Here is a 27,371-nt window from a genome sequence, read left to right on the forward strand (position 1 = left end):
GTGATCCTGGAGACCCGGGATCGAGTCCCACATTGGGCTCCCTGCATGGAGCCTACTTCTCTCTCTCTCCCATGAATAAATAAAATCTTAAAAAAATAAAAATCCCAAATTAAAAAAAAAAAAAATCTCATATGTAGGGCAGCCCCAGTGGCTTGGTGCCGCCGTGGGCCTGGAGTGTGATCCTGGAGACCCAGGATCGAGTCCCACGTCGGGCTCCCTGCATGGAGCCTGCTTCTCCCTCTGCCTCTCTCTCTCTCTCTCTCTCTCTGTGTGTGTGTCTGTCATGAATAAATAAATAAAATATTTAAAAAAAAAGAATCTCATAAGTACTTAAAAAAAAAAAAAGCACTAGTGCCAGTTTCCCATAAAGCCATGCTGCTGCGGGGAGCGCAGGTGGAGGAGACGTCGTGGGCCTCCTGCCGCCCGCCCACGGACACCTGCGGGTGGAGGCTCTGCGGTCGCGGACCTCCGCGATCCCGGCAGCACAGAAGCGACTGGAAAACCCGCGAAGCCAGAACGAATCTTTCAAAGCGGACACCCCTCTCTCTTCCCGCGAGATTAGGCGGCACGCGCCGCCGGAGAGTTCAGGGGAAAACGCGGAGACACGGACCTTTCCGGCGGGCGGGAGTCTCCGGCGGCCGCGGGAGTAGCCGTTCTGCGCCTGCGCCGAATTTCCCGCATGCGCAGTAGCTGCGGTAGGTTTGTCCTCCATCCACCGACGTGCGACCTGCAGCCGGGAAGGCGGCCAGGTGCTGGACGCCGCGAGGGACCGGTTGCCTCATAGCCTTCCGCTGTTAGCCTTCAGGTGTCTTTCGTCTAGCTTTGTTCCAGGCTTATCACTGTAAGTGTCCCCCCCGCGAGTCCGGCCAAGGGCCTTGGGCAGATCTGAATCGTTCATTGGTTCCCCTCAACTCCACCCCTTTGCACGGATACAAGATTGCAGGGATTTAAAAAAAAAAAAAAAGAATGAAAAGTTTGCATGAATCAGATTGCTCCTCCAGATGTTGCCGTTTCGGACTTCGATTCTTGAGTGTCGGCAATTTAATTGTCCATCGGTGCGTTTATTTTCGCGCTCCGGGGTCCTTTCGTGGCTGTGGATCGTAGAATTAACAGGGGAAACCTGGATCCTGGGCTCGTTAGTGCACTCGGGTTTAGAGACCCCCTTACGCCTGAAATTAAAATTTCGTTCACAGAGCACACTTTCTTCCTACTGTCTGTCTTACGTGCTTGTAGGCTTGCTTGATGTATTCAGGTTTCCCCGAAAATCTAATTGCTAGCTCAAAAGATGTGTACGTTTTGCTTTTAGTTATCTTTGCAAAATCGTCCTAAGAGGTTTGAACCACTTTGCATCCTTCCGAACAGGTCAGGAGGATGCTCCCTCGCCGTCACGGGCCAGCCAACCCCGCGCATATTTATCTATGCCACTCTTAGACATGAACAGTCATCTTTCACTGTTCTGATGTGCATTTCTTTCATAATGAAGTTAAGCATTTCGTGTAAACAAATGGCCATTGTTTTTCTAGCAACAGCCTATTTGTATCCTTTGCTCATTTTTCTACTGGAGTATTTCATTTTTAACGTATTGATGTGAAAGCTCTTTCTTAAAGATTTTTATTTATTTGAGAGAGACAGAAAGCACCAGCAGGGCCTGGGGGGGGGTTGGGGGGGTGCAGAGGAAGAGGGAGAAGTAGACTCCCCGCTGAGCAGGGAGCAGGATTCCAGACTGCATCCCAGTACCCTGAGATCCTGACTTGAGCCAGAGTCAGAAGCTTATGGGGCTGAGCCACCCAGGCTCCCCTAAAAGCCCTTTACATAACCAAAATTAACTCAGATGTCTAGTATGTGATACAAATTACTTTTTTTTCATTTTGTCAATCTGCTTTCTTTGCAGTAGTTTGGTTACACTGTTATCTTAATTTTTATGCAAATTTTTGAATATATTCTTTATTTTTTTTAAGATTTATTTATTTATTCATGAGAGACACGGAGAAAGGCAGAGACACAGGCAGAGGGAGAAGCAGGCTCCATGCAGGGAGCCTGATGTGGGACTCCATCCCAGGACTCAGGGATCATGCCCTGAGCCAAAGGCAGACGTTCAACCACTGAGCCACCCAGGCATCCCAAATATATTCTTTTATATAGATTTTTAGTTCTTCTCGTGCTTAAAAAAGTCCTTTACCAAATTTACAAAATATTTCATGCAGCTTTATTCTTATGGTTTTATGGTTTCACTCTTTACTTCTAAAATCATGCATTGGGGATGCCTGGGTGGTTCAGCGGTTGAGCGTCTGCCTCTGACTCGGGTCTTGATCCCGCAGTCCTGGGCTCAAGTCCTGCATCGGGCTCCCTGCATGGAGCCTGCTCCTCCCTCTGCCTATGTCTTTGCCAATCTCTCTCTGTGTCTCTTATGAATACATGAAATCTTTAAAAAAAATAAGATAAAATCATGCATTGATCTGGAAAGTATATTGATACAAAGCATGCAAAAAGGATCCAACATTTTGTTATAAAGATTAGCATTTGTTTCCACCATTTTTGCATGATTAACTTTCCCTTATGATTTGAAATACCCACCCCAGGCAACCCCGAGAGAACGGGTGTCTCCCCTTAACCATAGGTTATTCGCCCATTCTTGGAAGGCTGGGAGAGGAGAGTAGCTCTGCCACCCCGTGACCATCAGGAACCTGTGCCCTCTGCAGCTGGCCTGTAGCTCGGAAGGCCTGGGGTCCCCGGGGCACAGTTGTCCCCTGGCTCTACTCCATAGAGCAGATACCGTAGCAGGTTATGGGGGAAGTATGTACCAGTCGTATCCATGTACATTTCCATACTGAAAAAAAAAATGATTTGAAATACCCCCTTTAGTGTGTCTGGATCTACTTCTGGAATTTAATTCTGCTCAGGACTAAACTGTTCAATTACTATAGTTTTACATCATATTTTGCTAGCCAGTAAAGAGAAAATCTTGGCTCATTGTTCTTTTTTCAGAGTTTGCTCTGTTTTGCTCATATTTTTATTTTTCCACATGACCTTGAACCTTAGCATCTCTTAATCAGGTCTCAAAAGATAGTCTTTCTATTCTGATTGAGAACTCATCATTCATTTTTAGATCCTAATCCTCATGCGTTCCGCACCTTTATATTCAACTCAAGATTGATTTCCCAGGCTATCAAAGGAAGTGGATCACTTGATTCCTGCTTTTATCCTTCAGAATTAGCCCTATTGGCAACTCTAAGGGTTTTTTAAAGGATGGGATGTTAGGTTGATAGCCTTTAGTGGCATACAACCTTTTATCATACATACTTTTAGCCTGAATGTTATGGAAAATAATCTGTACTTTGATTCAGGGTTGTATTGGTTATCATATTACATATATACTCAGGGTCAAAATAGTGTTGCAGAAGCTATAGGAATTTTTTTTGTCTTTAAAACTACCCTGATGTCTCTGCAGGATAACCAGTAATGAGGACAATTATCTCAATAATGGTTAGCCAGTATGATTTAGTGCTTACCTTGTGCTAGGGACTGTTACAGGTGCTTTACCTGCTTTACTCATTTAATAATTACAACAACCCTATAGTATAGATACTATTATTAACTCCATTTTGCGGATTGAGACACAGAGAATTTAAGTGGCTTTCCCAAGATCACACAGCTAAAATGTGCCAGAGCCCGGATTTGAACACTGGCAGTTAACTCCAGTGCCTGAGCCTTTAGCTGCCTTACGCTGTTTTTGAGTGAGCTGTCAGAAAGATGTGTTCACAAAGGGTGGTGTTTTAGGACCCAGGAGGCATAAAGCTGGTAGGGAAGGAAGTACAGTATTTATAATCTGAACTGCCTAAGGAAGTTAGCAACTTGCAGGCAACTTTTCCACAGCGGTGACAGTGGTGGCAGCAGTGGTACAGGTGCTCGGTGCTCAGTGCTCGGTCCTCGGTCTCCAATACTATCAACAGGTGATTCTCATTTGGGTTCTAGGACGGGGGCAAAATGAAAAAAGCTAACAGGAACCTCTTTTATAGATAAGTTTTGATAATATAATCAGGCTCATTTTCTTTAATAAGGGCCAAAATTGTATCCATTTGTTTAAAAAATATGTAAGAAAAATATTAGACAAGACAAGGGGTAATAATATTTCATTACTAATTATATTTGGACTGAAGAAGTATTTCAGAGAAATTGGTAGGAATATTCTATTTGTCAACTAAAAGTGATCTGCAGGATCTCTTTAAAAATCACTGTTATGCTTTACATCAAACCTGTTACGTTCTTATGAAACCGGTGTTAGCTTTAATTGGCAGTTCATATAGTAGGCATTTTGTGAGGGATGTAGTAGATAAAGCCTAAGTTTTTATTTAGAAGAAAATACTGTGGACATGACAAACATAGAAGTGGTTTAGTCATATGTGAAGCCTGACAAGGCTAGAATGATTTCTTAACTGGCTTAAAGGTAAGTGATATCTTACCTAAGTGAAAAGTTATAGCACTACCGTGCAGTGAGGGAAAATGATCTGCTTTTCACTAATGGCCTTTTATATAACATGGGGACTAAACGAGCAGACCAGCACATATTAAAATATCCTCAGTAGTTAAGACATTTGGGTAGTACATGATTATTTGCCTGAAGACTACCTTTTCCAGTGTAGAATAAATCAGATATGTAGCAGGTCATGGGTAATAAGGAAGTAGAGATAAGGTCAACAAAGTGCTGGATTATTTCTCCTGTTTTCTATTTGTTCTGAATTAGTCATTTTCATAAGCAGTTTTTTTCACCTAGCATACCTGTAAAATAAATCTAGCCTGATTATGTTGTAATAAGATAAGCAGAATTTAAATGCATAGGAATTCATTTTATTTTCATCTTAACTCCAGACAGCTCCTGGTCACAGTATGGGATGCATTACCTTACGTCAGATTCAATTCTGTTCTCCTTCTGAAGGGTTTCTTACACTTCACTTGTTTATTGCCTCAATTAATGTTCCTAATCCCCGTCAATGGAATGAGGATGAGAGAAAAAAGACACAAAGAGCTTAAAAGGCACATCAAATCAAACACGCAGTCAGAAATTGGTGGTAGAAAAATGACTCTTGCTGAATTGAGGTTCATAATGTCCCTTGTGTTCTGTATTGTGTTCCTTTGTTGCATTGAAACAACGTTGACCCAATTCAGTTAGAGTGGTGAGAGTTTTTGTCATTGGTTGGTTCCCTGTGAGCACTCTGAGACAGAGATAAAGGCCAAGAGATTTGCTAGGGAATGTTCTTGGGGTCACTTGTGGGAAGTGTGGACAAAGTAGTGATGCCCTGGGGAGTAGAGAGTTGGGCCGTGATGCAGTCTCAGTGAAGGCCTCCCTCACTGCTGGGCATTCCAGAAGCTAGGATGACCCAGGAGAGTTGGGTGGCAGTCCAGTTGGAGTGTGGAGTGACCTTTAAGTCCATCCCCTTTGTTAACTGGTATCAGGTGTAATGACTCTTCTTAGCAGATAAATTTTCAAAGAAAAGTGGCAGCTAAAGGCCATCTGTTGATGGTACCCTTAATAGCTGGGGGAATGCCCTTCAGACCTGAAGGGAGTTTGAGTGGTACATCCTAGCCTGAAAACAGTAACTAAAAATGCAGGTTTTGAATTTGTATTTTCAAAGAGGAATATACTCTGTCCTGAAGACTGTTTTTCCTGTATATTCCATTGGGCCAGGGGCTATTCTGACACTTATTACTTTTCCAGGGGATTGGTCTTCACCCCAGTTAGCTATGTTGCACGTTCTCTTTATTTGGCAACTGATGTTGATGGTAGTAAATGGCCAGCATATTACATCTTATTTAGTCTCTAATGGAACATTCATTGGTTTTTAGACTCTAACTGTAATAATATGCAAGCCATCCTCTTTTTAATTACTCTGTACCTACACCCATATGCCTTATGCTACTCGTACCTCTCTGGCTCTTACCAGTTTTACTTTACAGAGTTTAAGTTACAATATTTTACTCCCAACCCACCAAAATATTAGCTTGCTTGTGGCAGATATTGTATCTTTTTAGCCCCTGACGCACTTTCCACGGCCTTTGCCTGTACATAGATACACCTCATACATAAAACTTTTTTACATGCTCATAGACTGAGGCCTGTTTTTCCCCCTGCTTCAAAATGCTTCATCTGCAGAGAGAAAGGATTGTATTGTATAGTATATACTATATACATATACTGTACATATATATATATACAATGTATAGTATACATATACTGTATATAGTATATACTATACATTGTATAGTAATACAATGTATTGAGAGAGTTAATGCTAAAATTGAGGTTTTTTCCAAGTCTCTTAGTAAATATTTAATAAAAGGTCTACACAGTTAAATACTCAGAAACTATGTGTTGAATTGAATTCAAGTGACTGAAACCAGGAGTTGGCCTTGAAAGTAACACAACATTTCTCTTAATTTCTCCTTAGGCTTATCATGGCTTCCAGTCACACTGTGTTGATGCGGCTGGTTGCCTCAGCATATTCTATTGCTCAGAAGGCAGGAACCATAGTCAGACGTGTTATTGCTGAAGGAGATCTGGGTATCGTGCAGAAGGTACTGAAAGTCTCATCTCATTTCATACTGACTTTATTTTTGTCTTAGCTAAAGGATATAATAATCTGGACACTTCAATGGTTGAAATAGTTAATGTCTCCCCTACAGAGATTGCAGGACCCTTAGTTCAAATAGTCTCTGTTTCTGCTTTGAAAATGACTCCAGGCTTCCTGCATCCAAAACTCTCATTTGTATGATTAAGCCTTCTGACTGCTGTCCAGCCCCAGAGTACCGTAACCAATTTCGTATCCTAAAGTAATCTCTTACAAGACGTTCAGTGCTTAGGGAACTTGGCATGTTGGTAAAACCTGGCATATAAATTAGTATTCCTTATATTCAGAGCTTTAAATTTTTTCCTTCTTCGTGGAAAAGAAACACAGAACAAGGTGGTTTTATTTTCCCCCTAGTATGGTAATTAAAAACTTAGATAAATTTTTAAAAAGTAAGTAAATTATCATAAAGATAGTTTATGGTGATAGTTGATTCTTTTTGGTTGGTTTTGTTTTTTAGGTAAGCTCTACACCCAGCATGGAGCTTGAGCTCACAACCCTGAGATCAAGAGTTGCAGGTTCTACTGACTGAGCCAGCCAGTTGCCCCTAGTGATACTTGATTATTTTTTTTATTTGATTTATTTATTAGAGAGAGAGTGTGCACACACAAGTGGGGGGAGGGCTGGAGGGAGAAGCTGACTCCTTGCTGAGCAGAGAGCCCCATGTGGGGCTCAGTCTTAGGACCCTGGAATCATGGCTCAAGCCAAAGGAAGACACTCAACTGACTGAGCCACCCAGGTGCCCTTTTATAGTTGATTTATTTATTTATTTATTTATTTATTTATTTATTTATTTATTTATTATTTTTTTGATAGTTGATTCTTAAAAGAAAATCCTACCATGCTTGTGTTCTAGTTTAAAATATAATTTCTTCTATAAGATTTGGTTATCATTTCACACTATAATTTTTAAATGTAAGTTTCCATAAATATATGGAAACTTTTTACTATAACTTTTAAAGGAGGTCATAGTGTAATTTTGACCAAGTGAGAAAATTATAGGATATGATTAACCATTAACATTAAAATGATTTTTAGAAAGAATTATAGTTAAGTCACTCCTTTATGATAAGTCAGGCATGAGGCTGACTTATCAGAAGCTATTAGCAGAAAAAAATGGCCAAAAATATGAGTAAAAAACAACTTAGTAATAAGTTCAGATGAGCCAATTACATGACATTCAATATAAGTGCTTTTAAAAATTAAGAATGGGGTGTCTGGGTGATTTGGTCAGTTAAATGTCCAACTCTTCATTTCAGCTCAGGTCATGATCTCAGGGTTGAGATCCAGCCCTGCATTAGGCTCTGGGCTCTGTGCTGGGTGTGGAGTCAGCTTGGGATTCTCTTTCCCTCTGTCCCTCTCCCTCCCCATCTCCTCTGACTAGAAGAAAAATTAAGAATAAAAATGGAGGGTGGTGCCTCGCCGACTCAGTCAGAAGAGCACCTGACTCTTGATCTCAGGGTTGTGAGTTCAAGCCTGATGTTGGGTATAGAGATTATTTAAATAAATAAAACTTAAAAAAAGAAGAATGAAAATCGTAAGTTAAATAAATCTCGTTTTTAATTTTGATAGACTATGGGCTTAATAGCATAGGAAGTAGATGTAATATATAAGATATCTTGATTTCAGAAAAAAAATTTTCATGATCCATTAACAAAAAAGATTTAAATGATTGGTAAACATGGAGATGACATCTCCCATCCCCCATCTTGAACCACTGTTAGGTGTGTCCATAAGTGGGTGAACAATGTTACTCATACATTTCATTTTAATTCATGACTCACATCAATCTAGAAAGATCATTGGTGACAGATCATAGGACTCTGCTTCTGACTCCTTCCTATTCTCTTTAACCATTAACTTAAGTACAGTTTTAAAAATTCATTGAATGTGTCTTCTCAAAAGTGTCATAGAACAGGAGGATATAGAGACATATTTACCAATATTATTAATAAAATTAACCTGGGAAGAGTAGTTAATATATTGGATCACAGAATAAGTGTTGAAAAAGTTACAAACACTGGGAAAAGAGGTCCAAATCTAACAGGATATTGTATCAAGAATAATTATAAGTTTCCAAAATATTCATGTTCAAGTAATAAGAAGTAAATCTGATTTATATTTGTTTAAGAAAGAGGTTTTAAGTTGACAACATACATGCTCAATGATAAACCAAAAGTGTCTTTCAAAAGGGTATTAATGTTACTCTCTTTTTTGGTAAGTATTTTTTTTCTTTTATGAAAAACAGGAAATGGAGAAAAATAGCAAAAATAAACAAAAACTATCCACCATGCCACCACTGCCAATATCTTTGACCATTTCTTTTCAGAGAGTTTCCTTGGCATCACTTATTTTTAAATTGATTTTATGCTGTGATTATATTAGGTGTACCACATTGCAGTCTATTGCTAAGGAGTAATGGAAAAATAGTAATAATTTCCTTGTCCTCTGTACTGGTAATAATTTCCCTGTCCTTTGCACTGGTAATGATCTCCCTGTCCTCTGAACTGGTCAGGGACTTCCAGGTAATAGGTGATAAAGATAATAATTGGCCCTTCCTCTGTACTGGTCAGGCATTTTAGTACTTTATATCCATTTATTGAGGCAGCAGAATTAAAAGAGGCAGAGCAGAATTAAATTTGTCACACAAAGTATTTCAGAATGATGAGATCTGGCACTATGTCAGTAGAAAGAGCAGGGAATATTATCCTGGACAAGAAAAGAATTGGAATAGCTTTCCTCATATACTTAATGGCTGTCCATGTGTCTACTTTATAGAGAGTAGTCTCTAGACTTGATTGATCTATGTCATCTGCAAATTTAACAGTTCTTTTAAGAAGTTTCAACAGATATTTCTAGAGTACCTATGGTGTAACAGACACAGTTCTTTAGGAAGTAAAACAAATATCTCTGTCTTTGTGGCCCTCCATTCCAGCAGACTCATTCTTTGCATTAAGGTAACCAGCAGACTTCAGCATGGCATAAAAGTCTTTGATTTTCTTAATCATCCCTTGTTTCACTAAAAAGTATTATAAAACTTTTACTATTTAAAATAATACAATCTATAATTCTACCTAACGAGGCATATATAAATTGCAACATGTCATAATTCTGTGAAAACAGACTAACAGAGAGGTTGTGGCTGTCAGTTGCAAGATTTTGCATTGTCTTTCACTAGAATAACTGTCTGACATAGTGATTGAGAATTCTAGGGGTAAGCTGTGTATATCAGATGTTATTGCTGTTCATTTTCACATTTTTTATATTTTAGAAATAGGAATTCTTTCTATCATCCAGAGGACCTCTTGAATTATTAAGAAAGTAGATGTGTAGTAGATTAGTAGCAGATTAGTGAGTAGAAGTTATAGAAGGATCCATATTGGGGATACCTTTCAAACAGCTAAAGATAGTTTTCAGCTTTGACTGCCTTGAAAAGTTATGAATTTCCTATCTCTTCATCTTTTGAAGCAAAAGATTGATCCAGAGATCTTATGAAGGGGATTTCTCAATAAGTTTAGACTATAATAATCTAACAGCTCCTTTCCAAACTTTAACCACTTAAAAATCCCTTGAGAAAATCCGAACCAGGAAACTAGTTGACCCCTTTGGTGTTAAGTTCCATGAACCTAAAAACAGTGCAATTTAAATGACATAAACACTCATGCATTAGGAATCGGAGAACAACTTATTTCGTGTTAGTTCTGCTAAAATATTCGTTCTTTGTTGCAGACCTGTGCAACAGACCTGCAGACCAAAGCGGACCGATTAGCACAAATGAGCATATGCTCTTCACTGGCACGGAAATTCCCCAAACTAACAATTATAGGGGAAGAGGTAAGACTTGCCAGGAATACAGTGTTTTTTTTTTAATGACTGTTTACCGTATGGATTTATAATTGCCACTTTAATGATATATATACCACTGTTACTACTTCCAGCGTTCTATTTGGTGTTGTAACACCAAAATACTCATCCTGTTCCTTGGACTTGAAGGAAATGTCTGCTTATAAAAAAATTTTTTTTATAAAATATTTTAATCCATTTCTAGGCTGATGTCTCAATTCTTGACTATAGAAGATATGGTTCCTGTTGTAATATTCAGCATGCAAACTATAAGATGGGCAGAGTTCTAGAACTTTGGAATAAAATGGATTTTGTGGTTTCTGGTGTTTTGTTTTTATTAGAGTCATTTGCATGCTTATCCAAAACTATAACATGGTTAAAATGAAGGAATTAATATCTCATGTAATTGAGAGAGAAGTATCTGATGTCAGAGCCACTTATTTAAGTGTTTGTAATACTTAGATTTTTTTTTTTTTAAACTATGTAAGATAATAAAGGTGGGATTTTTTTGGCAGTCAACTTTGATGAGCCATATATGGTCATTTTTACAATTTTATTCTGTTTGCTTTATTTTTTGACTCATGTAAGCCCTAGCCATAAATGGGAAACAGGAAGGCCTAGTGAATAATGATGCTGCATTTCTCCTGTTACTAAGACAAAGAAAGGGTGCTCTGTGAATACCAAACAGCTTCAGGAACCACCAATGTTATCTGTTTTAGGATCTGCCTTTTGAAGAAGTGGATCAGGAGCTCATCGAAGATGGTCAGTGGGAGGAGATACTGCAGCAGCCATGCCCATCCCAGTACAGTGCTATTAAAGAAGAAGATGTATGATCCATATGATTACTTCATTCTTTGTTAACCTTCCTGTTTTTTGCTCTAGGAAATAAAACTTGCCTGTAATGTTGAAAAGCTGGTAGAGACATAAGATAGAGGGCAACCAGGAATATTGAAATCTTTCAGGGCTGGCACAGAAGTGTCAGGCAACCATATGGAATGTGTGACCTGTTAATTTAGGGTTCGGTTTCTCATCCTGTCAGTTTCTTCTCTGCTCTAAAAATACTTATAGGGAGAACATCTGATTTGTTAGTAGATTTGGTAGTAAAGCATTTCATTGGTAATTGGGGCTGGAAGGAGATGAAACAGGTCATTCTGTATTATATGTTTGGAAAGCCATAAAACTCACCTTACTTTTAAAGCTGCTTAAGTTAAATCTGTGGCTTCAGATAACTATCATAAATCTTTAGTTGTTGGATTTTGATTTATTTAACACGCATTCATCAAATACCTTCTGTGAGTAAGGCACTTTGCTCTGTGGTAGGGAGGATACAAGGAAAATGAGACATGGTATCTTCCATAAGAAGTATGCCTCATTCACAGATTCTCATTAAGCATCGTAATTCTGGTGGGTAATGCATCTCCTGAATCATGTTGAAGTCCTAAGCAGAAGGGATTTCTTTTTTAGTCTACTGTCAGTTTATAAATCATTTGTTTTTCTTTGCTGTGTATAAATGGTGTCCTTTAGTTAAAATTAAAGTGTCATTCTTTTTTTTTTTTAATCATTTATATGTCAAAGTGAGTAGCAGCTGCACATTGTTTAAAACATTTTTGGTGCCACTTTAAAGTTTTCCCTGCACTACCACCTAGATCTCAGTGTGTTCATAGCATTGCATTTATTGTTCAGGTGACAGTAAATTTACCAGTTAAGCATTTCATATTTAAAATTCTTAAATTAGACTTTTCTCTAATTTAAATGGACTTTTTCCATGATCACAGAACAATAAGGTTTTTCAGTCACAAAACTGATGACATTAGCTTAAGCAACTCATAACATAACTTCAAAAATGAAAAAAAAGGTATTTTTAATCTACTTACTCCTATTTTTAAAATAATATATGCTTAATTTGGATATTTCCTCTTTTTTAGCTTGTGGTCTGGGTTGATCCTCTGGATGGTACCAAGGAATATACTGAAGGTCAGTATCTCTTTGGTCTTTGTTTTCAATGGCAATAAGTCTAGTATATGATATTTAGTTGGAAACACTTAATATTTCATCTGCTGCATAACAACCCAGTATCATATTTTATGTTTATGCCCTAAAGCTGTACATGTACTCATCCTCGCTGTTATTGTGTATCAATGATTGTCATGACAGAGAGAGAAAATTCATTCTCTTTAAATCCCACCCTCCGACCCTCTACCAGTGCCACAATTCTAATGTCCCCCAGGTAAGAATAACTACATGAAGCCGGGGTTAACAGAGGGACTACTGAACCCACAGCCCTGTTGGGGCAGAAAACAAGGAAAGGCCAAGCTGTTCTCTGCCACCACCACCCTCCCCTCGCCTGTGAGCTGCTTTCTCACTCATAGCTTCACCTTTAAAGATGAGTTTGGGAACACAGTACAGTATTTCTCCTTTCTGAAATTGTCTAAGATGAGAAAAATTAGAAAGCAGTAAATTTAAAAAAAAAAAAAAATTGGCAGCATTAAAGTAAAAAGACCAGGCTCAGAGCCAGAGTTTTAGGTTTTAGCAGCAGAGCCTATATAAGCTTAGAGTTTTATTTTTGAAACAGAGATCTACACACAGATTTTCTTATATCGGTTCTCACCTTCATGACTTAAATAAAAAAATTTCTCATAGTCATTATAAAAAACTTTCTCTGTTCTTGGGTAAGGCATATTTATAATGAGTCAGTCATACAGTATGTATGCACGTGTATGGATGTGTGTGCAGTAAAACATCACTATAATCCATTGAGAAATAGGGAAGCTCTAACCAGCTTAGTAGATATAAGAGCACCCAGGTAGCTTGTTGAGATCTGGAACCCCACCTCCAGAGATTTTGATTTACTGGCTCTGGGAAGGACCCTGAGAATCCGTATTAAAACTTATGCCAGTTGAGGGGTGCCTAGCTGGCTCAGTCGGTAGAGCACGTGGCTCTTGAACTCAAGGTTGTGAGTTTGAGCCCCATGTTGGGCATGAGGCCTACTTTTAAAAAGAAATTAAGCCAGTTAATTCTTTAAAAAAAAAAAAAAAAGATTATTCATGAGAGACACAGAGACAGAAGCAGAGACATAGACAGAGAGGCAGGCTCCCCATAGGGAGCCTGATGTAGGACTTGATCCCAACACTCCAGGATCACGCCCTGAGCCAAAGGCAGACACTCAACCACTGAGTCATCCAGGTATCCCTGGGCCAGGTAATTCTGATGCCACTTGATAATCTGCAGACTCCACTTGGAGAAACTTTACCTTAGAGACTTGAAATGCAGATCTAGACAGTGATCCTGGAGTAGAGTGATCCAGCGATCTCATCCTGGTGGGAGTGCCATGGATGGTGGCAGAGGGGCACAGGAATCTAGCGGTAAAGGCTGCGGAGTTATGGCTGCATTATTCCAGTGGCTCACAAACTGTACTAATGAGACCATGTCTATCGATTCAGTTAAGTGGCTATACATCCTATTTCTGTCTCAGGCCAGCTATCTCTTATAATTTGTGCATTTTGCGAGCAGTAGGATTGATCGTAGATGAATCATTACAGATTTCTTACCTTTATTCCAAAAATAACTTAGAGCCATTAATGTTCTGATGGTGAGTCATGATATGAGAAAGTTATATAATTGATGTTCTTGATATTCATTTCTTCTTCACAGGTCTTCTTGACAATGTGACAGTTCTTATTGGAATTGCTTATGAGGGAAAAGCCATAGCAGGAGTTATTAACCAGCCATATTACAACTACCAGGTATTACTATAAACAATACAAAAATATTTTATTAGATAAATAATTATAGTTATATGGTTTCCTTATGTTATCTAATCCAGTGGTTTCTAGCTTCCTTGCCTGTACAGTTATTGGGGAGGTCTACAAAAACAGCTTTCCAGATCCTCCCCCAGACCTGTTGAATCAGAACCTCTTGGGGCATTGATACCAGGAATATAAACGTACCTGTGTGTACCCAGATAAACTGTGTAATTTACGTAGATTTTTTATTTTTAATGTACACCTCCTGATTGAAATGCAAAAGTTTGGGAATTATTGATATGGTTCTTGATTAGTTTGGTCATTGAGACACCTGATTTACAGGTAGTTCTTGAAGCATGTTGAAGAAATGAACCATTTCAGCCAAGGAAAGATGCTAGCCATGTTGTTTTCCAGGTAATAATACATAGCGCCTAAATTGCAGTTAGCATTGTTAACAGAACTAGATATGCTCTTGCACTTCTTGCACTCATTTCTCTTATTTTGTCTCTCTGATCTGCTTTGACTTTCTATTATACTCTAAAGAAACTGTCTTCCCCCCCCAAAAAAAAAAAAGAAAGAAAAAAGAAACTGTCTTCCTTAGAAGCAAGAGACAGCTGTCATTCCAAAGCAGAACTGTACCATAGAAATCACCTTAAGTGTTAAAGGAAATCATCACAGTAAGATATTTGAGGTATTTAGATTAGTGTGACCTTGATAGGACTTTGGAGAATCAAAGTAACCAGAGTGGGGACTATTACTTCTGAATCTCTACTCTAATCCGAGTTAAGAGCAGGAGGATTAACCTCTGCTTCTAAGATCAACTTGTTTTTTCATGTGTATGATTATAACTTTTTATTTATAATCATGTGCTTAAGATTATTTAGCAAAAATAGTACATTACTGGGAAAGTCGCCCATACTGAGTTGCTTAAGTGTTTGTTAATTTTTTTTACTGGGACTTTTAATCTTCATGCAGCATTATATGCAGACACAAGTTTGCGGTTTTTATGTAAACTTTTAAGTAAGTTAATACCATTACTTAAAAGAGGGGCATTTAGTTCATAGATAATGTTGTAATGCATGGCACTTTTCACCAGAAGATGATCACGGTGCTTAGGGGTTATTAATACTTTCCATCACTTCTTCCTGAGATTAGAACAATTGTATTCGTTTTCCACAGAACAATGAAAAGCAGAACTTAAGGGAACACAAGAATGAAGCCAAGGTGAGAAACATAGTTAGGGTTCTGTCCCCACTAGGAGGTAGAAAAGAGGCAGGTGACTTGTGCCAGTTCACATCCTTCCCTTCTGCTTCTCCCACTGCTGCCTCACCCTTCACCACAGTTCCTCTGCACTATCTCCTCCTTCACTCTTGCTTATTATGCCTTGATATTTGTTGCAACAAGTGGAAAAGTGGCTCAGCTTTTTTGATGGTGTTCAAGGCTGGATGTTCAATTTTAAATAGTCATCCATATAATAATAATAGCTAGAATTTGTCTAGAGCTTACTGTGTGCTGCCAGGCTCAAGGGATTCACATGCATTATCTCATTTAAAACACACCACAGTCCTTTGAGGAAGCCTTAATGCCTGATTGATTGATTCCCTGTTTTAAAGAAGAGGAAACTGAGGCAAGTAACTTCCCCAGACCACCCGGTTTGTCATTGACACATCTGGAGATTGAAACCCAGGTCCAGGGTCACTTGGGTGGCTCAGTGGGTTAAGTGTTGACTCTTGATTTCAGCTCAGGTCATGATCTTGGGGTTGTGAGATTGAACTCCAAGTTGGGATCTGCCCTCTGCGTGGAGCCTGCTTGGGATGCTCCCTTTCCCTTTCCCTGTGCCCCTCCTCTGCACTTGTTCTCTCTTGGTCTTTCTAAATAAATGAATAAATAAAATCTTTAAAAAAAAAAAAAAGAAAGAAAGAAACCCAGGTCCAGACTCTTAGTCATTACTCTAAAGTGCTTTCTTGAGCCAGATAATAGTTCAAACTTTAGTATTCTAACAGGTACTGGAGCTGGTAGGCACTTAAAGAAAAACAGTATGGCTTAATCCAAAGAAACCTAATCTGTCTTTATGTCAGAGTTTCTTAACCATTATGAATCAGGGGACCCTGGGTGGCTCAGCGGTTGAGCGTCTGCCTTCGGCTCAGGGCATGATCCTGGAGACCCAGGATCGAGTCCCGCATTGGGCTCCCTGCGTGGAGCCTGCTTCTCCCTCTGCCTGTGTCTCTGCCTCTCTCTGTCTCTCTCTGTTTCTCATGAATAAATAAAATCTTTAAAAAAAAAAACCATCATGAATCATAATTAACCATTATGAAGTAAGATGACACAGCACAGTAAGATGACAACTATCTCCCAGAAAGTTGGTGTGGTGCTTTGAATGAGAGAGACAGATCTGGAGCACAGAGGAGGGCTGGCTGGCTACCTTGTGGGGTTGCACTTACCTCACTGTGGTGCTGATTCCTTGGTCACACATCCTATTTGCCTACATATTCACTTATGGAGGGAATAGGACATTTTTGGAACCAGAATACCCATGTCCACTCTTTAGGATGCTTTCCTTTCTTTTTCAGAATAACTGGAGAGCTGCATTAATAAACTAGTTTCCTTGAAAGCATGAAATTTGTCTCAGCAATCAAGCTAAAGCCCAGTGGGCACCAGAGCCTTTTCAGGTTCTAAGACTCTCCTATATTATAGACTTGAGAGTGAACACAGGAAGCACACGAACATATGTTGAGCACCCATTGTTGTACTTTGGTTCCTTTGTTGCCCCATTTGTGGGGCAGACAGCCTTCAGCCGGCAGCCTCTTCAAGGATTGCCACCTGTAACGAGCCTCGTGGCCCTGTGATGAGCCCTTTCTCGAGGCAGTCCATTTCTAGTGACTGATTACTGTATAAGTGCCTGGTACTTCCTTCCAATTTTTATAACCCTGAAGGGCCATTCTAGTTTCAGAGCTCCCTGTTGGGCCAGCCGAGACTGTTGCTGGGTCTGCATCACAGCTCTGTGTCTCCCTCTGTCCACTCATGCTGCCTCCTTCCCTTCCATGGGGGTTAATCTCAAGGATGGCCCATAATAAACACCCCACCTGTCTCAGAGTCTGCTTCCCAGGGAATCCTACCTACAGCGTAAGCATATTTCACTGTAACAGTAGCCAGAGTACCACTAGTGGGCAAATAAGATGATGTGTCTGAAAGCATTTTAACAAGGAAAATGAGGCAGTATAGTTTAGTGATGAAGAATACTGCCTATTAGCCTGAATTTGGTTATCTTCCTGGAGTCCTTGGTCAGGTTAATTAATGATTCCAAATCTCATTTTTCTCATCTGGAAAACAAGGATGATAATACTTGCTTCAACAAGGAATTGTTTGGGGATTAAATGAGATAATACATGTAAGGCATTTAGTACAGTGTCTGGTACTTGCGTAGTATTCGGTAAAATATATGTCTGTATGTCTACAATATAGGTTTACTGTATTAACAAGATGGTGTTACAATGTCTGTGTTAATCATTTTATGCATCAGTTTTACTTTCCATGAAATCCAGGTCATGTTTTTCCATATGAAGTGTGTAGTTATAACGGTATGTTTGAAAATTCTTTGACCTCTGCAGAGGAAAATACAGATGCTTAGATTGCATTGTCATTGCCATTATTTTACCACCACAATTGTCAATAAAATCTTTAACTTTGGCCCCATCTTCCATGGCTACTCTTCAGTACCAGCCTATTCAGTTGCCCTGTCTCCATAGCAGCAGAATACGTTATTGCCATTACGTTTATTCCCATAGTAACAAGATCCTGGCTGTTCCTTGGATAATGAAAAGTGGTAATCAATATATGGTGTTTCATTTCCTGGGGACTTCAGGTCCTCTTGCAAACAGCTATATTCAAATACAATAATAAGATCACTGGCTGATTCAGAGAGAGACGAGAATCACTATATGATGTTTTCTTTCCTGAGGACTAAGGAATAACCATAAGTTCCCCTCAGTAGCTCTCAAACCTCACTCATTACCCAAACAACAAGAGAATAATCAGTTGGTTATCTCAGGAAAATTTCATTGTGGATAATATTGTTCTTGTTGTTTATTACATTATTATTTTTTTAAATCATGATGCTAATTCAAATCAGTATTCTATGTATGGCTGACATTTTTCTCCAGATGATTACAAGATTTGCTGTTGTTTCACTCATTTATATAGGCAGGACCAGATGCTGTGTTGGGGAGGACAATCTGGGGAGTTTTAGGTTTGGGTGCCTTTGGATTTCAGCTGAAAGAGGTGCCTGCTGGGAAACACATCATCACAACAACCCGGTCCCATAATAGCAAGTTGGTGACTGACTGTGTCACTGCCATGAACCCTGATGATGTACTGCGAGTGGGAGGAGCAGGAAATAAGGTATGAAAATGTCTGCCCTTCCGCTGGAATGCAATTAAATCATGGAAAGAAATCTTGAGCTTTTGAAAAATGTGAAATAAGAGCTGGGAAAAGGAATTAGAAGTTGTAATTGACCATTGAAAGCACATTTCAGCAACATTTGAATTTTTTAAAAAAAATATGATGGTTCAAGTCTTTTTATCTAAGAGAGTTCAGTGCTAACAGAAGCCATTAGGATAGGATCCTATGCCTCTTGGCAGCCTTTGTTTTCTCGAGGACCCACTGGGGTTACTTCCTACACCTTTCTTCTGGGGACCCTAAGGATAGGCCTGCCTGCTCCTTCCTAGATACTTTCCCCATTCTTTCACCAAGCCTTCCAGCCTCCTGAGAGAATTGTGAAATCGAATCTATATCCCTAGCCCCAATCTCTTCTCATCTGATTGCTCCCTGGATATCATCATGATGACGTACTTCAGATATCTCAAATTCAACAGACCCAATTGGATCTCTTCCTTTTTCTTCCTGCTCTCCTGTGCAATCCTCCTATTTCCTGTCTGCTTAATGGCACCACTATTTTCCTAATTGCTCCAGCCAAACACCTGAAAGTCATTCTAGACTCCTCCCATCCTATCTCTGTATCTTCTTAATTCCTCCTGAATATCTCCTCTTGTCCATCTCAGCTGCCCCCATCCTAGTTGCACCCATCATCATCCCCCAGACTTTCTTTTTTTTTTTTCCCCCAGACTTTCCAGTAGCTTCCACATGGTCTGTGTGTTAAGTCCCAGTCTCACAATACCACAGAATAGTTTAAAATGCAAAACTTACTGGATGTCACTCCCTTGCCCGAAATCCTTGGATTACTCCCTGCACAACAATTTAAGATCCAAGCCTGTGAGAATGGAATGTAAATCCCTCTATATTTTTTGGCCCTTGAACACACCCAGCCTTATCTCGTGACATCCCCCAACTCAGATACTCATGATACCGGACTGGCTATAGTTCCCAATGCATGTGCATCTCACACTTGTATGCCTGGCATGGGGAGGGCAAATAGTAAATGCTTACTGAACTGAGTGGGATTCTTTTTTCTTCACCTACCCTTTGGAAGCAATAATCAACTATTTTTAGATTTTTCCAAAGGGATTTACTTTTAAGAGGATGAAAATGGGAGGTTAAAAATAGTAGTACTTTGGGGGGGGGATATCTAAAACATTTCAAAGTAAAAATGTATTCTTGGTCGTCACTAATTCTAAGTAGTGACAGGTGTGATTTCTCTTTGCCCTAAATTTTATAGCTACAAAAATCCCATTCTGTCTTTTATTCCCAAGGGGCACCATTCTCCTTAGGAACAAAGGCCCCATCCTCCACATCTTCCACCCTTTCTTCTATAAAAAGACTTTATTGAACAGTTAATAACTTTTTTTTATATCAAGGACTCTTTAAGAGTCTAATGAAGGCTATAGCCCTTCTTCCTTCAAGAAAATATACCTGAAATAGTTCTTGGCACATAATAAGACTCAACACGTATTTGTTAGGTGAAGGAAAAACCTTTTACATAAAAGTCTACAGCAAGGTTTAATGATGGTGTCTTGAATAATACTAAGAAGGGCAATTTGTTACATTGTGTTTACTGAGATTTTCTTCCTTCTTTCAGTCTGGTCTCTTCAGAATATTTGAGGTCTGAATTTTACAGTACTGATTATTTTACAGTATAATCAAAAAATAAGTAACTAATGAAAGCCTGATAGCAGATTACTCTTTTAGAGTCATACAGTTTCTATTAGTGACCTCCGTTTTGCTTGAGTTACTAAGATGACAATTTAAGAATTCATATTTTGGTAGTAGAAACACCAATACCTAGGATTCCAGAGACTAGAGAAACCACTTGTTAGCCTAGTCAGCATTGTGTATCTGTTGGGACTTACTGTAGTTGATAAATTAATTTACTACTTGATGTTACTCTGTCCTTTATGTAATAATGATCACTTGTCTACAAGATTAAAAATCTTAAATTTTTCTATAATATACAGTATATTGCTTTTACAGTAAGAAAAAAAGCCAACATAATAAAAAGAAAACTATCTAAGTAGAACTATGAAGACTGTTCCAATATCCTCCTTGTAGCCTATTTAGCCACCTTTTCCCCCTTTGGGTCACTATATTATTCTATATCCTATAGTATTCTGTATGTTTCTCTGTACTACTCCTGTCCTTTAAATTGGCTGAAAGCTTTAACCTGAGTCTGACAGAGGAATTGATGAACTATACTGGATAGAAACAAGCAATTTCTTTTATCCTTCAACCACTTCATGATCTAGGGATAATTATTACCTCTAACCCTACAGATTATTCAGCTGATTGAAGGCAAAGCCTCTGCCTATGTATTCGCAAGTCCTGGATGTAAGAAATGGGATACTTGTGCTCCGGAAGTTATTTTACATGCTGTGGGAGGTCAGTCCTTTTATTTTGGGGAATCAAAGTCTTTATAGTTTTTATATTATGCTAAGACAAATTATTTCAGTATATTACTTTAGACTCTGAGGATATAAAAGCTCGAATAAATCCTAGAGATTAGTCAAATCCGACCCTGCATTTCAGAAGTGAGAAAGTAAATTTTTTAGCAAATTAATTTTTCTTTAGTTATTACTTGCCTTTTGGACTTTAATTTGCATACAGTTGATTTAATTAAACCCTTCTGGATTTGTGGCTTTAATGCTTCTAGGGTTTCTTTTTTTTTTTTTCCTTTTGGAAAGTAAAATGTTCATCATCGTCTTTACCTCACTTAGTTTCATGTAAGCCAATATTGGTAAATATTGCAATCCTAGTGCTTAAGAACATGGAGTTAGATTTTTTTTTAGAATCTGACTGAAAATATATAATATATGCATACTAAGATGATTTTTCAGTTTATATTAGACATCAGTTTACTTTTAGTCTTAAACAAAACACTTGATTTTTATTCTATCCTTTCTCCTATTATCCATATTATCCCACCAGCATATTATATGACAAGGGAGTTATTTTTTTTAAGATTTATTTATTTATTCATGAAAGACATAGAGAAAGGCAGAGACGTAAGCAGAGGGAGAAGCAGGCTCCAGGCAGCGAGCCCGATGCGGGACTCAATCCTGAGACCACGGATCACGCCCTGAGCCAGGGGCAGGTGCTCAACTGCTGAGCCACCCAGGCATCCCATGACAAGGGAGTTAAATTTATCACAATCCCATCTCATTAGGATGCTAAATGAAACTAATGTAACACAATTATATTTGATGAACATACTTCACTTAAACTCTTATTAAATAAAGGTTTAATATTCAGTGGTAGAATGAAGAAAACCCTTTTGAAAATGGGAATAGTAGTGATGGAGCAGAACCAACAGGAAAAGTAATCACCTCAGGAAAAGAGAAATTAATTGATACCAAGAAATATGAATTAAAAATGTTAAATGAAATTAATCAGGGAGAAAATATATTTTTTAATCAAAATTGTTCTATAGTTTTAAATTCAAGTGAATTAAGCTTAACCTTTATAGTCACTCATTATTTTTCCTATCTTATCCAGAATTAATTGATATTATTACATAGGGAAGTAAGAGGCACTTAAAAGTAACTAGGAACATAATGATCTGGCCAGCTGCTAATGTTGTATTGATGTTTCTTCTGTAGGCAAGTTAACTGATATCCATGGAAATGCCCTTCAGTACAACAAGGAGGTGAAGCACATGAACTCCGCGGGCGTCCTGGCCACGCTGCGCAACTACGACTACTATGCAAGTCGAGTTCCAGAATCTGTTAAAAATGCACTCGTTCCTTAAAGGAAAACCTCATGTACTTAGCTAGGAGAAGAACTTGATTCTCAGAGTAATATACCTTAAAACTAATTGAGTGGAATTAGAGTTCCACTTTTACCTTATTCATTGTTGATTGGTGATTTATATTTAGTTACTTTGGAGTAGGGAGAGAAATGAAAGAATTTCTTGATTAATTAATCACCCAGACCAATTGTGAGATCGGAAGGATTCATAAAGTAAGCATTTTACAGTTCTTTTCCTCCTTGTATTTGGAGGAATGAAAGGAGGGTTTCCTTTCAGCACACCAATCTCGTCGGTTGTTTAATCAACATTCCTGTTATTGTGAACAAGATTCCTTTAGGGCACAGAATCACAAATGGTTACCTGAATCTCATTTTTGTTTTTCACGGTAGTATTAAGTTTTCCTTACTCCAATTATGAATATACTGAAATGTCATGTATGTTGATGAAACAGATTTATGGGAAAAGCTTCTTTGTAATAAATTATTTAATTCTAGCTCTTTATGTTCTTTTCCACCTTTTAAAATTTTTAAGTAGTATTTTAAAATGACATTTTGTCTACTGTGGGCATTACTTTATTCTTGTTGCGTCGGTGCAATACCTTACTGTGGCAAGTTAGGTACTTACCTTAGTTCTTTTCAAGGGGAGATTATAACATAAGCTATCAAAATTATTCTGACATTCTGTGCAGATTTTTCTTTTTTTTTAAATTTGTTTATTTATGATAGTCACAGAGAGAGAGAGAGAGAGGCTCAGAGACAGAGGCAGAGGGAGAAGCAGGCTCCATGCACCGGGAGCCCGACGTGGGATTCGATCCCGGATCTCCAGGATCGCGCCCTGGGCCAAAGGCAGGCGCCAAACCGCTGCGCCACCCAGGGATCCCAGATTTTTCTTTTTTTAGGTCTCTCTCTCTCTCTCTTTTTTTTTTTTAGGTCTCCTTCCAGGGCTTTTAAATAAATTTCTCTGTTACTGGATTTGGCAAGTAGTTTAAATTAATGGTTCTCAAACCCAACTACATACCAGAATCACTCAGGAGGTTTTTCAGAGGTATAGAGTCATAGGCTCCATTGCAGCAATTATGATTCTGTGTGTGTGTGTGTGTGTGTGTGTGTGTGTGTGTATACTTTTTAAGTTTTATTTATTCATGAGAGACACAGAGCGAGGGAGAGACGCAGGCAGAGGGAGAAGCAGGCTCCATGCTGAGAGCCCAACGTGGGACTGGATCTTGGGCTGCCCAATGATTCTGTATATTTTAAGAAGGCTACTCTAGGGATTTTGATAATCATTAAAGTTTAGATAATATCTTCAGAACATCCATAACCTAGCCTGAAGAGGTCTTTGTGGCTTTGATACCTTTGACAACCCCAGTCTCTTGCAACTCTCTTCTCAGGGATTTTCTTCTTCCCTCTTCTAGCTGTTCGTACTTGGTCTCCTTTCTTAGTTTCTTTTTGTCTTCCTTCCCTTAAATGCCAAGATTCTGCTCTAGGTTCTCTCTACTTTTTTAGTAGATGATCTAATCTACACATATGGCTTCATTTGGGTTGTTTGCCTCTATTTCCAAAATCTTTATCTAGTTTAGAATTCTCAGGGGCACCTGGCTAGCTCATTCAGTAAAGTGTGTGACTCTTCATCTTGGAGTTATGAGTTCAAGCCCCACCTTGGGTGTACAGCTTACTTTAAACAAAACAAGACAAAACAAAACACTTCTCAAATTCTAGATTGCCATGCCCAAGAGCCTGCTTTGATGTTGGGTATCTGTGAGTTATTATGTCTCCAAAGCTCTTCATTCTTTCCCATCCCTCCTTAAATTATTTTACAAATCCTCAAGGTGATTCTAATAACTGGCCAAATTTGGAAATCACTTCCTAAATCCATTTACTTCTAAGAACAGAGTTCTCTATCTATAAGGAGGAGACTAAATCTAATTTTAAAATACCCAAGTGCTATGTGAGAATAACTTTGAAGGCATTTTCTATAGGCTATTTAAAAATGAGTTACCCAAGAGACATATTTGGAAGTCTTCATTCTCTCTTCATTCACATTGCCTGTACATTAATTTACACCCTCATACCTCTTTATTTTTTTCCATAGATCACTGTGATACCTTCCTGACTAGTCTGCCTTCTTGCACTGTAACTCCTCTCCACTCCACTTATCATATCCTCCAGGGTGATTTTTCACAAAATTGAATCTAGTGGTGCCATTCTTTTACTTAAAATATTTCAGGGCTTCCTATTGCTTTCAGGATAAAATAACAAGTTTCTTGTCATAGCATGTTTACCTCAATGTCATGGCTTCTTCCTTCCCCAGCATCACCTCTGATCTCTAACTTATATCCAGCTAGCCATATTCAACTATTTAAAGTTCCCCCCAATACCATGCTTTCTCTCACCTTGGCTTCCATTCATTCATTCAACAAGTAATGTTTTGATCATGTGCTATGATCATTATGTTAGTCATTGTTCTAGGTACTAAACATTAAACAGTGGATGTAACACTGACGTAAGTGTTCTGTTGAGCTCATATTCTTGCAAAGCAAATCAGAAAATGAACAATTAAATTAAATTATTTAAATTGTGGTAAGTGCTGCAGAGGAAATCAATTAGGAAGTTTAACTAGAAAGCAACGAGGGTAGGAATGGGGGGGCTGGAGGAGGATCTCCTTTACATAAAGCAGATATTTTCTCTGGCAGGTGATGTCTGTACTGAGAACTGGATGAGAAGACATCACTCATGTCAAGAGCTGGGATTTCTAGTAAGAATGTCTCTGAGAAGAGAAAGGAAAAAAAAAAAAAAACAGGAAGGGAGCCAGAATAGATTGAAATAAAGTGAACAAGGAGAGAGGAATGTTTATAAGATGAAGTTGGGAAGGCAGGAGCCAGGTCATGTACAGCCTTACAGATTTTTTTTTTGTTTAATTGTAAGGATTTAGGGGAAATAAAAATGACTATTAAAAGGTACAGGGTTGGGGATCCCTGGGTGGCTCAGTGATTTGGCTCCTGCCTTCGGCTCAGGGCGTGATCCTGGAGTCTCAGGATTGAGTCCCACATCGGGCTCCCTGTGTGGAGCCTGCTTCTCCCTCTGCCTGTGTCTCTGCCTCTCTCTCACTCTCTGTGTCTCTCATGAATAGATAAAATAAAATCTTAAAAAAAAAAAAAAGGTACAGGCTTTTCGTTTTTTTTTTTTTTTGAATGATGGTTCAAAATTGTGTTAATGATTGGACAGCTCTGAATACACTAAAAACCATTGAATTGCACACTTTAAGTTGGCACATTGTATGGTATTTGAATACATTTTAATGAAACTGTTAGAAAAAAAATTAAATAGCGCCATGTGGCTAGTTCCCATCTTATTATTATATAACACAGCTCCATATCCTCTTCCTGGTTTATCACAACAATTTCTTTTTTTTGGGGGGGGGGATTTATTTATTTGAGAGAGAGAGAGAGCAAGCCTACAAAGGGAGAGGGAGAAGGAGATTTCCCATTGAGCAGAGAGCCCAATGTGGGATTAGATCCCAGGACCCTGGGATCATGACCTGAGCTAAAGGCAGACGCTTAACTGACTGAGCCACCCAGGTGCTCCTTCCTAACAATTTCACCAACAACTCTACTCCAGCAAGGCATTTCAACTAAGCCTCAGAATTATAATATGCACTCGCTAAGGGATATTTTCATCTAGATATTTTACAGGCATCTCAAAAAGTCAGTCTGGGGCCAGATACTTTGCCAAACCTGTTTTCCTTTCTGTCTTCTCTTCATAGAAGATGACATAACCATCTACCCAGTCATTCACCCTGAAGTCTGGCAATAAACCAAGAGACACCTGCTTCCCTCCCACCATTCCTTTCCCCAGCACCTCATCAGTCACCATCGGGGATACCTCTTAAACATGTTGGAACTTGCCCCCTCTTGTCAATCCTGATTTTCACTGCCTTACTTTAGTTCTTCATTTTTCATCTTCTCTCCTATGGACTGTCGTAATCACATCTTAGCTGGGTCTCTCTGCCACCATTTCTGCACATCCCAATCCACCTGTCACACTGTTGTTGAAGCAGTCCTTGTAAAATGCAGTCCTAATCTTATCTCTCAGTGTACTTAAAATTCTTCACTGACTTCCTATCACAGGATAAAATCTAGCTCTTCAGAACTGTCTATAATTGAGCGTCTGCCTACGTTCCAGCCTTGTAATTTCTTGCTGCAAAATATTTTATGTTTTGGCAGTAACAAATTGGCCAGTTTTCTAAACACACACAGCTTCATGACTCCAGGCTTTAGCTCATGTTCTTCATTTGACCTCTTTTTTCCATCCTCTAGACCTCCCATCTCTTTACTGGAAGCTTTCCTTTACTCTTCTCTCCTCCCTCCCCAACTCACTATGGATAATTATTTTCCATCCTCTGAGCTACCCTTGTATTTTATGCAAACTTTCATTTATTCATTTGTTGATTTTTTTCACTTGCTGTGCAGAAACTTTTTATTTCAATGTAGTCCCAATAGTTTATTTTTGCTTTTATTTCCCTTGCCTCGGGAGACATACTTAGAAAAATATTGCTGTGGCTGATGTCAGAGAAATTATTGCCTGTGTTCGCTTTTAGGATTTTTATTGTTTCAGGTCTTACGTTTAGGTATAATACACTTTGAGGATTTTTTTAAAAGATTTTATTTATTCATGAGAGACACACAGAGAGAGGCAGAGACAAAGGCAGAGAGAGCAGCAGGCTTCATGCAGGGAGTCCAATGTGGGACTCGATCCCAGGACTCCAGGATCACACCCTGGGCTGAAGGCAGGCGCTAAACTTCTGAGCCACCCAGGCATCCCTTGAGTTTATTTTTGTATATGGTGTGAGAAAGTGGTCCAATTTCATTCTTTTACATGTAGCTGTCCAATTTTCCCAACACCAGTTATTGAAAAGACTTGTATATTCTCGTGTATATAAGAATTGTATATTCTTGCCTTCTTTCTCATAGATCAA

At 38.8% G+C, this 27,371-nt stretch overlaps 1 protein-coding gene across 2 annotated transcripts; it reads left to right on the top strand.

Annotated features, from left to right (window-relative positions):
* The first annotated feature begins 691 nt into the window (after positions 1-691).
* On the top strand, positions 692-22,893 carry BPNT1 (3'(2'), 5'-bisphosphate nucleotidase 1). Of its 2 annotated transcripts, none has more exons than XM_055334338.1 (9): positions 692-841; positions 6,444-6,570; positions 10,350-10,454; positions 11,183-11,290; positions 12,389-12,437; positions 14,115-14,206; positions 18,407-18,604; positions 20,929-21,034; positions 22,252-22,893. In XM_055334338.1, exons 2-9 carry the CDS (start codon positions 6,451-6,453, stop codon positions 22,398-22,400), a joined length of 927 nt encoding a protein of 308 aa, XP_055190313.1. In that variant the 5' UTR covers positions 692-841; positions 6,444-6,450; the 3' UTR covers positions 22,401-22,893. The 2 variants fall into 2 exon arrangements, with proteins under 2 accessions (XP_055190313.1, XP_055190315.1); XM_055334340.1 differs by lacking the exon at positions 692-841 and adding an exon at positions 3,909-3,950.
* Positions 22,894-27,371: the final 4,478 nt, after the last annotated feature.

This window comes from Nyctereutes procyonoides, unplaced genomic scaffold (genome assembly GCF_905146905.1).
Source record: "Nyctereutes procyonoides isolate TBG_1078 unplaced genomic scaffold, NYPRO_anot_genome, whole genome shotgun sequence".
In the NCBI taxonomy this organism is placed as follows: Eukaryota; Metazoa; Chordata; class Mammalia; order Carnivora; family Canidae; genus Nyctereutes; species Nyctereutes procyonoides.